Raw genomic sequence first — 14,557 nt, forward strand, 5'->3', positions numbered from 1 at the left:
TCATCATACACAAGCACAACAAAACGGAAATGCACGAAAGGGTTGCAACATAACTTTATTCGTTTTGTACAGCATTTCCACTGGACAATTTTTTATTCAATATACTTTTTTATTTTTTTACATTTCTAATATTGTTAATGGTTTTGTATGCTTGTAATTTTTCTTGTTCATGTTTGGGTGTCATGTTCTTTCGAAGTTATCTCGTCACTCATTCATACCGTCGGTAAAGTCAAGTCACAGTTAAGAATGGGATCAGACATTAAAGCCATCTGAAGAGAAATAAATACATTTAAAAAAGGGGGCGGGAAAGGACTGAAGCAGAGAAGGGAAGTTAGGACAGGTCCGTGATGACATGAAACCTATTTCACAAACACATAGCATTGTAAACATTTGTAGCATAGACATTACTTGACCAAGCTAAGCATCGCTTTCCTTTTTGACAAGAGACATCAATGGTTATTCCTATAGGACGGAAGACATGTCTAACTAGGGATAGAGACCTTGGAACCAGCCCCTCAGAGAACACCTCCTACAGTATTCTGCGACCGCTCGAAAATGACCAACAAAAAAATTAAAGATCCTACCTATGATGTAGATATTCAAAATTGTAAACCAGGATATCCTGATTAGGGAGGAAGGTAAACTAATCAAATTAACAAAAACCAAAACCTTTCATGTACCATCTCCCATTGTTTGAGACCCTAATGAGACCAGGACATCCTGAAGGTCCTTTCTCCACTTCTCAGAAGTGATTGGAAGTTCACCAGAATACACGTCCAAGTATCAGAAAACACACATAGATCAGCTCCAAGTTTTACTTTTTTTATAATGTCAATCACTGCATAATTTACGAAAAAAATCATGAAGTTCCTTCAGTTGCTTCAACTCAAAGTATGAAAAACGTGTTCCCGTCTCTCTGGTTGTTGCGTCTGCGGTCGGTATCGTCGAGGGCAGAGCACTTTGCGGGAGTGCGTTGACGTAGCGCAGGGCTTCCTGCAGCGCTCGCAAAAAACAGCTTTTGTTGATGACCAACATAAACAACAAATACACTGCAGCAATTTGCCAAAAAGAAACAACGCTCAAACACCACCTTTAAAGATATGTTGGGCTTAGGGGAGCCCGCTTTGCTGAGATAACCAGCTCACTAGGGCAGCACTAAACAGAGGTGGACAAGCCTGGCTGAGGATCCCAGCCATGCATCTTGTGCTCTTGAGAAAAGGTGACAAACCTTTTCTGAACAGTGTTGGGAAGTGGATATTGGCCGCATATTGAACCTCATGTTAATTACCCAAGCCGACCCAGGGGGTCAGCCAATGTCACCGTGTCACTGGGAACGCCGGGGGTGGTGGGGTCCCCCTGAGCCACAACACAACAACACTGGAAGAAGTGGGACACAACTCGGAGTTCGCAATGTGACGCAATCATTAAGCCCTTTGTTGCCCCGAACAATGAAGTCACATCCTGCGTCCTGATTTACTTCCTGTTTGTTGAAGAATGCCACTTATAGAAAGAATAAATGGCAATATAATGAAATGTTGAGATAAGGAGAGCAGCAATGTTTTGCACAAAACGTGTGCACATTCAAGTACAAAAAGGACAAAAAGAAGAAAATAAAAAGGAAAGAAAGTCTATCAGTCAGAAACCTAGGAATCTCAGTCTGTTGTTGGTCGGGTTTGGCACTTTAGTGAATAGGAGTGCATTTCTTAAAATATAAATATTTTCATTTTTTTTTTATAGATTCTTCTTTCGTGAGCATGTTTTCTTTGCCACTCCGGAAATTCTTTGAGGATCTTGACCAGAAGTGGAAATTAAACCAAAGTCCATCGATATAAATGCTGCTCGGCGGGCGCAACGCGCTGCCGTTGAGGCCGTGAGCGACGGGGCGCGGCTAACCGCCCGCTTGACGGCGTCCACCGCTGAACCTCTCCAGCCTGGTAGGAACACGCCTACTGTGGATCTTCAGACCGGCAGAGAGACCGGCAGAGAGACAGTCTCCCCTGCCATTAGACCGTGCTGCTGCTGCTGCTGCTGCTGCTTGGTCTCTGTTGGCCGGGATGATCCCCAATAAGGTTCATCAATTCGAATCTGATGTAACGTTTCGGTGTGTGTGTGTGCATGTGATTACCATATAGATATTAGATCCATACAAAGCACACACACTGCATTAAGCTCAGACCAAAGCCACAGTCGAGCCTGCACGCCGAGTCCCAGCAGTGGGGTTTGATCCACTGAATAAGCGCTCCTTAAGGGGGTCGTAAAACAAAATGAATATATCCGTCTTCACGCAGTGCCTGTCAGTCAAACATCACACTAGCAGACCGTTGTGCCCGGAGGAACGCTGATCCCAGTTCCGCTGGGCCTCCCCCAGTGGGCCTGTGGTGACCCGCGGCAGGAGGGCAGCTGACCTGGGATCAGGGTTTACGAGGCTGAAATCCTCTCATGTCAAGTGGCTCGCAAATGAAAAAGGTATCCTAGAATACAGGTCATTTTGACCGAGGAACAGAATATCGTGTGCATAGCTTTCCCCCTCCCCCCCTTGGAGAGGAGTGCACTGTAAAACCTGTCATTGAGGAAACCATTGTCAAATGCGAGAACCCACTCATGGGTAAGGTGTGTGTGCAGTGTCTGCTGGTGTTGGATGCAAGTGTGCGTGTAATGTGTGCTCTATACATCTTAAGTTTTGTTTTGGAGGTTTAGGCTCATCACATAAGACGTATCCCTAGCCAGACCCTAGTTGGTACTACACGTTGTAAGCCAGTGATTTGAATATATACCCACACCTTTATATATTACAATGGACCCATGCAACATCATCACCAGTTGTCAAAGCCATTCTCCACGATAAAGGTAACCAAGAATCATTAAGGTTAGATATCTATCAACTGCTGTACAACACACCCTCGCTACCACTGGGACCACACCAGCACCAAAATAAGAAACTCAAAAACCACCCACTAGATGCAACCTGTCCAGTGGGAGTCCTCCAGGTGTACCACTGCATTGACGCTCTTATTGTGTAGTACGAGTCTGCCACCGAGTTTGGCCAGGGATATAGCGTGACTTGGAGTAGGGTCATAAACGCCATGCAGGAGACGGGGAGGGGTCGCAGCAGAGCCACGCTCACGGAGCCTTCACAGAGGTGTCCTGTGGGACAAACAGCCGTCACCTAGTCTGCCCCTTTAGGCCACAGACTCCAATAGTAAAGACATCCCCGGTGGACCGTCGACCACGCGCACCGCTGCGTAGAAGCAGCAGCGCAAAATTGGTTTTGTGAGTGACACCGGTTTGCACTCCATGACACCTCTGTAACCTCCGGGTCCGAGTGTGATTGACATCACCGTAGAAACGCATGCACCCTATAAGCCCCCCACGGGGTCCCGGTAACACACCCCTCCCCTGCAGGCTGACCACCAGCCATGCTCTATCTTATTAGTCAAGAGAACTTCATAATCCAAAGGGTTCATTATTAATAACACGGCACACCACGAACATTAGACCCCCCCCCCCCCCCCGCCCCACCCCATAACACCAACCCCCAAAACCTGAACCACCTCAACCTAAATGACATCTTACTTCATCACCTTCAACCCCAGACCCCCCCACACTCTATCTACTATCTGAAAAGCAAAATCAGGGAGTAACTCATCCCGTCAACTCAAAATGGCATGGCCCCGCCTCTGTCAGACTAGCCCCGCCCCCTCCCAGTGTTTCCATGGGGAGGAGCAACGCCCCCTAGAGGCGGTTCCTCTCTTACCATGAGAAACCAGCCCTGAATCTACGGCCACTGTGGCAGAACCCAAACGCTGCTCCACACTCAGGAACCAGGGAGGGCTACCAAACTAATCCTTAAACGCAGAACATAGGAAAAGAAAAGCATGATTCAACAACCCTCCCTCGAGGCAAAGAAAGGACCATGAATTCATCTATTTTTTGGCCCTGCAACCTCAGGACCCTCAGAGCTCTCCACGGGGGGGGGGGGTCCCCAGAGCAGGAAGAGGCCCGTGATCCAGAGAGAGGAAGCCTTACGCTGACCCCTATGAGCCATGGCATGTCAGCACGTTGAAGAGATGTCCACGACGCACTTCCTCGCGCTGGCCTTTGTCAAGGTGATTGTGTCCTCGGACCGTTTGAGTTGGGTATTTCTTCAGACTAGGTAGGATCGTTTAAAGGTCAGCGCTCCTGGCGACGAGCAGGGCTGACCGGAGGCTGCAGGATAAGGCGGGGGCGGGGGGGGGAAGGTAGATGGGGGAGATGGGACCTCACACATGGGAGAGAGGGAGGGCGTCAGACGGTACAGGAGTGCCCTCTGGATGTACCCTGGAGGATGGGGGGCCGGGGGAGTTATAGCTGGAAGCCCTCCATGGGGGCCTCCTGCTGGGGGAAGAGGAACTGCTGGCCGGCCTGGTCCACCTGCGGCGCCAGGCCCGCCACGTCGTCCTCCTCCACGCCGAAGTAGTGCTCGATCAGGTCGAAGGCCTTCTGGTAGATCTCCTGGTTGTCGTGGCTCTGGAGGAACTCGATCTTGTCCAGACCTGAGGAGCGCAGAGAAAGGGGTGAGATTTAACAATAACGGGGCCTAAACTGTTTCCATGTTTCTTTTTTCTGAATCATGAAAAGAATAATAATACTTGAATCATTCAAATGTACATTCACAGTCGAACAGAATCCAAGAGGAAGGGATCCTGAATCATTGCTCCTCATACAGGTTACAATTCTACGGGACTTTGTCTTTTCTAGCATCCATCCCTCTCTGATGACCCCTCCAGCCCCCCATTGGGTCATGTGTGTGTGGACAGACAGCGACACAGACACCCAGAGACAGAGACACAGAGAGACAGAGACAGACAGAGACACAGACACCCAGAGAGACAGAGACACGGACAGACAGAGACGGAGACAGAGAGGACCAGCAGTGTGTACGTGGTAACCCGCAGTGTGTGGACCAGCAGTGCGTGTGTGGTGACCAGCAGTGTGTGTGGACCAGCAGTGTGTGTGTGCTGACCGTAGGCCTCCTCGATGAGGCTGCAGTAGGGGTTGACCCCTGCTCCGCTGGTCTCCTGCTTGGCCTCCTGCTCCCCCAGACGGAGGATGTTCTCCAGGCCGTTCAGAGCCACCTGCACGATCTTGGAGTCCATGACGGTCAGCAGGTCACACAGGGGCTTGATGCAGCCCAGGTTCACCAGGTACCTAATACCAGGTGTTATAATGACAGGTTACAGTCTGCTAATACCAGGTGTTATAATGACAGGTTACAGTCTGCTAATACCAGGTGTTATAATGACAGGTTACAGTCTGCTAATACCAGGTGTTATAATGACAGGTTACAGTCTGCTAATACCAGGTGTTATAATGACAGGTTACAGTCTGCTAATACCAGGTGTTATAATGACAGGTTACAGTCTGCTAATACCAGGTGTTATAATGACAGGTTACAGTCTGCTAATACCAGGTGTTATAATGACAGGTTACAGTCTGCTAATACCAGGTGTTATAATGACAGGTTACAGTCTGCTAATACCAGGTGTTATAATGACAGGTTACAGTCTGCTAATACCAGGTGTTATAATGACAGGTTACAGTCTGCTAATACCAGGTGTTATAATGACAGGTTACAGTCTGCTAATACCAGGTGTTATAATGACAGGTTACAGTCTGCTAATACCAGGTGTTATAATGACAGGTTACAGTCTGCTAATACCAGGTGTTATAATGACAGGTTACAGTCTGCTAATACCAGGTGTTATAATGACAGGTTACAGTCTGCTAATACCAGGTGTTATAATGACAGGTTACAGTCTGCTAATACCAGGTGTTATAATGACAGGTTACAGTCTGCTAATACCAGGTGTTATAATGACAGGTTACAGTCTGCTAATACCAGGTGTTATAATGACAGGTTACAGTCTGCTAATACCAGGTGTTATAATGACAGGTTACAGTCTGCTAATACCAGGTGTTATAATGACAGGTTACAGTCTGCTAATACCAGGTGTTATAATGACAGGTTACAGTCTGCTAATACCAGGTGTTATAATGACAGGTTACAGTCATCTAATAACAGGTGTAGTGAATGTCTGAGGACCTGACCTTCTAATACCAGGTGTAATGAATGAATGAGGTGAACAGGTGTGGTGGAGCTCTGAGGACCTGATCTGCTCGGGCGTGCCTCCCGAGGTGGCGTTGGTGATGGCCCAGGCGGCCTCCTTCCTGGTCCTGAACTCCGCCTTCTGCAGGATGTCGATGAGCACCGGGAAGATGTTGGCGTCGATCACCGTCTGTGGGAAGGGCACGGAGGAGGAGATAAAGACTTCCCCAGCCCTTTGTTTTTGGATCTACTCTCCTGCCTGGTCTCTCTGGATATCAGGCAGATAATCAAGACCCTCAGGTCCTTGTGGGATGTCCTCTTTTTAACCAATCTCAACCCACCCATTGTAAGGGAGTAAATAAAATGAGTATGAGAATATTGTTAAATCCATCCAGTCATTGGGTCAAGACTTGTGATATTTCGGTACAGTGTTGCATCCTGGGTATGCTGGGGCAGAAAGGACGGCATCTGATGCAGGTAGGTTGAGCAAGAAACACGTCAGCATGAAATATCTGTTAGTCATGTCATCATTATCGTGACTTATCTCTAGACAGTTGTTTAATACATTCTTGTGATATTTGGCATGGTATTATTTATTTTATTTTCGTTTGCACGCACAGGTTATCGTGCAATTTGTAATATTGTATTTATTTTGTCTAGGCGGACCAGGAAATGATATACCCTGTCTGTATGTTTGCTGGTCCATTGTGCAGGCAATACAACCACTGCACCCAATGCTGAGAGTCCCAGTCCATGCTTCAGAGATAAACACAACGCATGTTACACCATGGTAGCACCTGTATCTGAGCTCTGTAGCCATGGTAACACCTGTATGTAGATCTGTAGCCATGGTAACAACCATATCCAAGCTCTGTAGCCATGGTAACACCTGCATCTGCGCTCTGTAGCCATGGTAACAACTGCATCTGCGCTCTGTAGCCATGGTAACACCTGTATCTGCGCTCTGTAGCCATGGTTACACCCGTATCTGAGCTCTGTAGCCATGGTAACACCTGTATCTAGATCTGTAGCCATGGTAACACCCGTATCTGCGCTCTGTAGCCATGGTAACACCTGTATCTGCGCTCTGTAGCCATGGTAACACCTGTATCTGCGCTCTGTAGCCATGGTAACACCTGTATCTACGCCCTGTAGCCATGGTAACCCTTGTATCCAGTTAGCTCTGAGGCCACACCTGTATCTGCGCCCTGTAGCAATGGTAACCCCTGTATCTAGCTCCGAGGCCACACCTGTATCTGCGCCCTGTAGCCATGGTAACCCCTGTATCCAGCTCTGAGGCCACACCTGTATCTGCGCCCTGTTGCCGGCGGTGATGTTGGAGATGGTCCAGCAGGCCTCTTTGCGGATGGACTCTTTAGCGCTGCTGAGGAGGTGCAGCAGGCAGGGCAGCGCCGAGCAGTTCAACACCACCTACACAGAGAACATGCACACAATGAGCCTGGCTGGAGGCTTTACACCACCCACTCAGTGCCCCTGACTGGAGGCTTTACATCACCCCCTGGCTTCAGCCTGCAGTCTGAGGCTAAAGCCAGGACTGTGGCTAAAGCCAGGACTGATGCAGGGCACCAGGAATGTGCCGGGACCTCGTAGCCAACAGGCTACAAAACTATACAACACTCAAACAAACGCATTAGGGAAACATAGGAACGTTTAACAGACATGGAGGAGAACCTTCGACGACCCTCCTGAAGCGCAGCGTTGTGCTCACCTGTGTCTGGATGTCGTCCCCGGTCACAATGTTCCCCACAGCTCTCAGAGCAGGAGAGGCCACCTTATAGTCGCTATGCCTGCAGAGGAGGAGGGCCGAGATAAGGGGGTGGAGTCAGGGACACAGGAAGTGGATGAAGACAAAAACCCTTGGGGCAGAGCCAAGCTGGCTTATCGTTTACACCCAGACAGAACACACCCATGGCATGATGATTCATACAGGATTTGTCGGCAGTGCACATAATGGCCCATACCAAACATATCCAATACAGTGCACTTTAAGAACTGCATAAAACAGACAGACAATAATGACTTCAAAACTATTTTAGATTACAATACATTTGTCATCATATTATTATTTGCTCGGCAAGTATCAGTTTCCTCGCATCCAGTTTTGTATCCCTAATTCCCACGGCCATTTACAAATCCTATTTCATAAGGCAGGCTTTAATCGGGCAGCATTATTCAAAGAGAAGCTGCTGGCCAAGAGCGAAGCAGTTCTTTGTAAATCAGATCAAAATAAATCACTACCTCCTTAATTTCCGACTAATCCCACTTTATAATTTAAGCTCGTTCCCCACAGTCTGAGGTGAGGGTAAAAGAGGTTTGGACTGTACTGCTGCCTCACTGACATGAGGAGCTCCACCAGGCGCCGGCACACCCCCGAGTCGATGACGGCCTGGATCTTGTCGTTGGGTCCGTCTGAGAGGTAGGACAGGGCCCAGCAGGCGTCTGCCAGCAGGTCGGGGTCGCTGCTGAACAGGAGCCTGGACAGCACCGGGAGGCAGGGGGACACCTGGGGGCCATGCACACACAGTCAGATACAGAGCTGGGGGCCACGCACACACAGTCAGATACAGAGCTGGGGGCCACGCACACACACAGTCAGATACAGAGCTCCACCATCTCCCCCTTAATCCATAAGAAGTAGAAGGCTAGTAGTAGTAGGCTACAGCGGCCTGGTCCCCACGGAGAGGGGAGGACTGACCTTTTCAAAGGCAGGCGGCGGGTTCTTCCCTCGACACAGGTTGGACAGCGCCCAGACGGCGTTCCTGGTCATGGTCAGTCTGGTGGATTTGGTCAGAAGCCTGACAGGAGAGTTCAAACAGTGAGCACAAGGCACATCACATGGCAGCCCAGGCCATGCATGGCCTTATGGATGCCACTGGCCAACACATCTTGGCCAGCGGTAGTTAACTTTACAAGAGGGTATCCTGTAGGAATACGTCAAGATCCTTTCTGAAGCATCCCTTTGATTTCAGTAGAATATGTGCGTAACTTAACAAGGCCGAGCTCCACCCTTTGAGGTCATGTGGTTCAGGCCGTGTCTGTCTGCCATCATGTAGGACTGCTGCTTCTGAGATGAGTCTCATGTTAACCATTAATCCCTTCTTTACTGTCCATTGATTAGATCGGTCACTTGATCTGTGCACCAAAGAGTAAGACAGGACGGTTGTACACGGTGTGTAGGCTTGGTCAAATGTCAGCGTGGGGCAAGGTAGACAAACTTACATTAATAGTGGTGGGAGGATGTTGCAGTTCAGCACATAGTCCCGGCACACCGCACTGTCCCCGGCGATGTTACCCAGGGCCCAGACCGCCTGGACAAACAAGCACAGCAGGTGGTCAGCGCACTGGGTTCAACGGGCGCTGTGAGGAACATCAGGCCGGTCATTACCTGCTCCTGGACGTCCTCAAAGTCAGAGTTGAGGAGCTCTATGAAGACGGGCACCGCCCCGGCCTCGATCACCGTCTTCGTCTGCATGGACGTTCCCGACGCGATGTTGGTCAGCGCCCACGCCGCCTCGAACTTCCGGGGAAACAACAGATTAGACCTTGGCAGAAGTGCCGTGTGTACCTGTATGCGGGTGTGAATGTCTGTGTGTGCGTGTGATTGTCCGTGTGTGTGTGAATGTCTGTGTGCATCTGTCCGTGTCTGTGTGTACCTGTAGGTGCGTGTGAATGTAAGTGCGCGTGTACTTGCATGCAAGTGTGTGCGTGAGAGTGTGTGTGTGTCTGTGTGTGCTTGTATGTAAGTGTGCGTGAGTGAGTGTGAGTGAGTGTACCTGCAGTGTGCAGTTGACACTCAGCTTCAGGAACTCCACAAAGCGCTCCACCAGCCCCGGTGTGTTGATGACCTCATCGATGGGGGGGTTGGGCTCTGAGGTGGATGAACCCATACAACACGAGGCGTGAGATGTTGTGATCGAACACGGTGGCTCAGCCCCGTGGGCGACACGGGTCAGGGGTGGATTACCTTTGGAGAGTAGCTTTCTGAACTTTTGCGTGGTGCTTAGCTGGAGCTCTGGGTCTTCTGAGAACAGCATCTCTACCATTTCTCTGGTTATCACCCCTTCCTGACAAACAACAAGCACACACACTCAGAGACTACATTTCCCAGAGTTCTCAACCCACTAGCCGGCTGGGAAACATTAGCCACCAGAACTGAAACTAAATATGGACCAAGAACCAGGCATGAGTCTATTGGGATATGGATGTGTAGATGTTTGTGTGGAGCTCACTGTGACCGGTGAGTTGAGGTAGGAATCCACCAGAGGACTCTCAAACATGGCCGCCTCTTCACTGAGCATGTCCACGTTTCGTCTCTTGAAGAGCTGCGACTCAAAAGGGATATGGGTCAGGTCACAGTGACACAAAATGTACACAAAAGCACTGCACTCATGTAGAATTGACTTCCTTATTTTAAGCTTAAGCGCACCAATACAGCAGAACTAATCGTAAAGTCACCAGTTCATTCAGTAATTATTTAAATATTAAGAAAAAAATGTTTCAGCCTTTTCCCCTCATTACGATTCAGCGTTGCTATGGCAGCCTAGATACTGCAGCCACAGTTTAGGCTTAGCGACACCGTAACACTCATCTTCTAACCTCTTCTTCACACCATTGTTGTGAAGAATAATGTGGTCTGCATCTTCAACTTTGTGTCTTTGATAAATTGGCGCAATAGTTGGACCATTCAGGTCATGGACTTATGTTCTGCATGGCTCCAAATAGGACCAAGATCTTCAATAATGCTAAAAAAGTGTGATCATTATATTGATTATTACTTAGTGGGCCACCCCCTACTGGGCCCTCCATCATGAGGGCCACTCCCCTTCTGGACCAGGGGCCCTCCCTCATGAGGGCCACTCCCCTTCTGGACCAGGGGCCCTACATCATGAGGGCCACGCCCCTTCTGGACCAGGGGCCCTCCCTCATGAGGGCCACTCCCCTTCTGGACCAGGGGCCCTCCATCATGAGGGCCACTCCCCTTCTGGACCAGGGGCCCTCCCTCATGAGGGCCACTCCCCTTCTGGACCAGGGGCCCTACATCATGAGGGCCACTCCCCTTCTGGACCAGGGGCCCTACATCATGAGGGCCACGCCCCTTCTGGACCAGGGGCCCTCCATCATGAGGGCCACGCCCCTTCTGGACCAGGGGCCCTTCCTCATGAGGGCCACTCCCCATCTGGACCAGGGGCCCTCCATCATGAGGGCCCTATATGGAGTCTGTGACCACCTGCTGCTCTCGTTTCTGCTTCCTGAGCTGGAGGCCCTCCTCCTCCCGCCGGCGCCGCATCTCCTCGGGGTTCAGGGCTTTGTTCTTGTAGCGGTTCATCCGGCAGGTATCCTTGGCCGGACTGGCAGACGGTTCTGCGCGCGCGCGCGCACACACAGAGAGACAGAGAGACAGAGAGACAGAGAGACAGAGAGACAGAGAGAGAGAGAGAGAGAGAGCACACACAAATGAGTAGCTGGTAGCATGTGTCTGAGGGGTGCAGGGTATTTCACTGATGTGTATCACGTTTCTCCAACCCCACCTAAAACTAAAATTAGGTAACGTTGAGGAAACAAGGGGGGGGGGGGGTAACATTACATGAGGTATGAGCCTTGGAAAGGTCTATGCCTTTATTTTATGCTTGCAGCCATAGAATAAAATCTCTGGCCAGAGATTGACCTGCTTTTGGCTGACATCAGGGTATTCCTGCCACTCTACAAAACCGATTAACAGCAGAGATTATTGACTGCATAGAAAATCTCACACAATATCCATTCCCGGCATTAAATGAGGCAACTAACATTGTATTTCATGGCCACACATGGCTGAGCTTACACTATCACACTCAAGACCTCTCGGCAGGATAACTTGGTATGAAGAAGATAGTAAAAGAGCAATGATAACGTTGGGATTGTTTATATTAAGAACATTGTAATGATTCCATAAAATGATTCTGCTCAGCAGTAGGCCGTGGTCAGGAACAGACTTTACAGCTACCTGATGCTGTATGGAAGTGCAACATGCCATAGTGTCGTAGCCTGCTTAATATGACTCAGTTATGAACTTTTGTCAAGGTGATAGTGCCGCATGGACACCTGTCGAATAAGGAAAAAAACATGAGGTCGACTTACTACTCCAATGTAGTAAGTGACGTGTTTTATCAAGTCTGTGAGGCACTGAACCCTGAGAATTGGTTTCAAATGTGATAAGGGCAGCGATGTAAGAGAGAGTCCGATCAGGCGTTCGGGAACTGTGGTTTAGGTGGAGTCGTCTATCCTCAGAGACCAGGGGGTCAGACCTGTGGTTCAGAAGGACTGGCCTATCCTCAGAGACCAGACCTGTAGTCCAGGTGGACTGGTCTATCCACATATACCTGTAGTCCAGGTGGACGGGTTTATCCTCATCTGGGTCACATGTCAACAAAAGCCCAAGCTCGATTGTAATGCAGGATTTAAATATTGTAATACGTCTGTTAGCTGACTGGCTAACACCGTTTCCCTTGACTCGTCCTTTCGGTGTCAAACGTTATGACCGAACAGCCGAAAAGGTTTTAGCTGACGTCATGTAATTTAGTTGTTGGACAGTTTTAAAAATAGAGGCTGACAGCCGCATTAGCCGTTAGCAGGCTAGCAGACTAGCTTTAGCCGCTAGCGGGGTGCGTTACTACTTTAACCGTAATCCCCGCTTCCGTCGACCCATATCCACTGAGGTAGTTCCATCCGAGGTTGTCTTTCATACAATAAGCAATAAACGTGTCATTTGGAATCAATGCATGTGCATGACTGTGTTGACATGAGCCCGCTACACGCTTTAACTCTTGCTACAGGGCGCCGCTAGCTAGCTGCTAGTGGACTCTGCCATCAGAGAACTAAGGACTACATTTACTACACACATTCATTCCTATGTCTTACTACCTTACCCATTTTGTCTTTAATCAAACGTTTTCCTCACGTCGCGCAGTAATAAATCGTAGAAATCCTTCCTCCTGAAGCTTTCCAGAGGTTGCTCCTAAAAGCAATCCGTCGCGTCAACACACTGGAGGACAGCAGCCGTCAAGCAGGTAATCTTCAGCCGCCAGGGGGCGCAGCGAACCCACTCACTGCAGCCCCCTGATAAAGTCTGCTCAGAATTAAGTTAGACCCATGGTGTTCTTTTATATTTTATAATTGTGTCATTGTGCATTCAATCAAAAAACTGAATTCAATTCCTGTGTTTGAATTATTAAAGAGATAGTAGAGAACATATAAATAAAAAACGAACTCCCACCTCCAAGTCACTGTTGTGACTCTTTGCAGATGTCTGGATGATATTTATAGATAGTTATACGGCTTGTTCTTCAGAATGCATACATTTCTTGGCTGTCGATACTCCGCCATTTTCTGATGCCTTGAATGATTTGTCGAATGTAAAATCCTAATCAACCCTAAATATACCGTAACCTAGGCCTATCAAAACTTTGTCTCACATGAGCAACGCTGTGGCAGTGTCTAATATCACAATGTGACCCCATAATGACAAATTATTTCACAATGAATTATTATGACCGAAATACCATTACTACCAAATACAATACTATTCCTACGCTATACTTCTGAAATGTAGGCGTCATTGCAATGTGACACATGATGTACACGCCCTTTACCCTTCACTGTCACAGATCTCACTCACTAACAACTATGTTTATTTATTTCTTCCTATTAGCCTCACTTATAGTCTGGGTTGGGATTTGAACCCATGTCTCTCGAACGAACGTGCAACATGCTTCTTCCAGATCTTTCTGTGTTGTAGTTCCTCCCTCACAGGCCTCTGCACGTCTGGATCTGCACCTCATGGAGGACGTCTACTCTGAACATCTGCAGACTGGACGTGGGAGGACAATTGGGGTGAGGTGGCAGGACAGAATGACTCTGGCCGAGTAGTGGTGAATACCTGTGCTGTTTCCAGTTCGCGGTGTCTTCAGGGACCTGGTGTGAGGCACTGAGGAGAAGCTTTAGGGGGCAATGTTGTACTGATGAACACAGTGATAGAGCGCTCTCCACAATCAGGTGCTCTCATATTCCACAATGGATTTTCTTTTTGCAGATCAAGCCAACTCCAGCACAAACCACAAAAAAAATAAAGAATATTGATTACAATTTCTCAGCAAACAAGAAACTAATATTGACCATCAATCCTGTCTGTTTAAAGTGGATCCACTGGCTTTGGTCAGAGCCTCATGAGGCCTTGCCTCTCTCTGGGGGCACGGCGACTACTGGCGGGAGGGCCGGCACTGAGACACGGCATGCTGGGACGGAGCTCCCCCACTCGTGTTAAGTGACACAGGACCAGGAGCGAGACCAGCCGCCGCTTCAAATGGGCCCCTCTAACGTCTTGGGCCGCTGGGGCCGCTGTGGCCAGTGGGGCCGCTGGGGCCAGTGGGGCCAGTGGGGCCAGTGGGGCCAGTGGGGCCTCCCACCCACAGGGAG

At 49.1% G+C, this 14,557-nt stretch overlaps 1 protein-coding gene across 1 annotated transcript; it reads right to left on the reverse strand.

Annotated features, from left to right (window-relative positions):
• Window positions 1–36: 36 nt before the first annotated feature.
• kpna6 (karyopherin alpha 6 (importin alpha 7)) lies at window positions 37–13,164 on the reverse strand. Its single transcript, XM_030346443.1, has 14 exons — window positions 13,012–13,164; window positions 11,334–11,467; window positions 10,336–10,428; window positions 10,071–10,170; window positions 9,880–9,974; window positions 9,492–9,623; window positions 9,326–9,414; window positions 8,802–8,901; window positions 8,446–8,609; window positions 7,815–7,893; window positions 7,391–7,516; window positions 6,148–6,275; window positions 5,003–5,187; window positions 37–4,532 (listed from the first exon to the last, which is right to left on the reverse strand). Exons 1-14 carry the CDS (start codon window positions 13,013–13,015, stop codon window positions 4,342–4,344), a joined length of 1,620 nt encoding a protein of 539 aa, XP_030202303.1. The 5' UTR covers window positions 13,016–13,164; the 3' UTR covers window positions 37–4,341.
• Window positions 13,165–14,557: the final 1,393 nt, after the last annotated feature.

Source organism: Gadus morhua, chromosome 22 (assembly GCF_902167405.1).
Source record: "Gadus morhua chromosome 22, gadMor3.0, whole genome shotgun sequence".
Lineage (NCBI taxonomy): Eukaryota > Metazoa > Chordata > Actinopteri > Gadiformes > Gadidae > Gadus > Gadus morhua.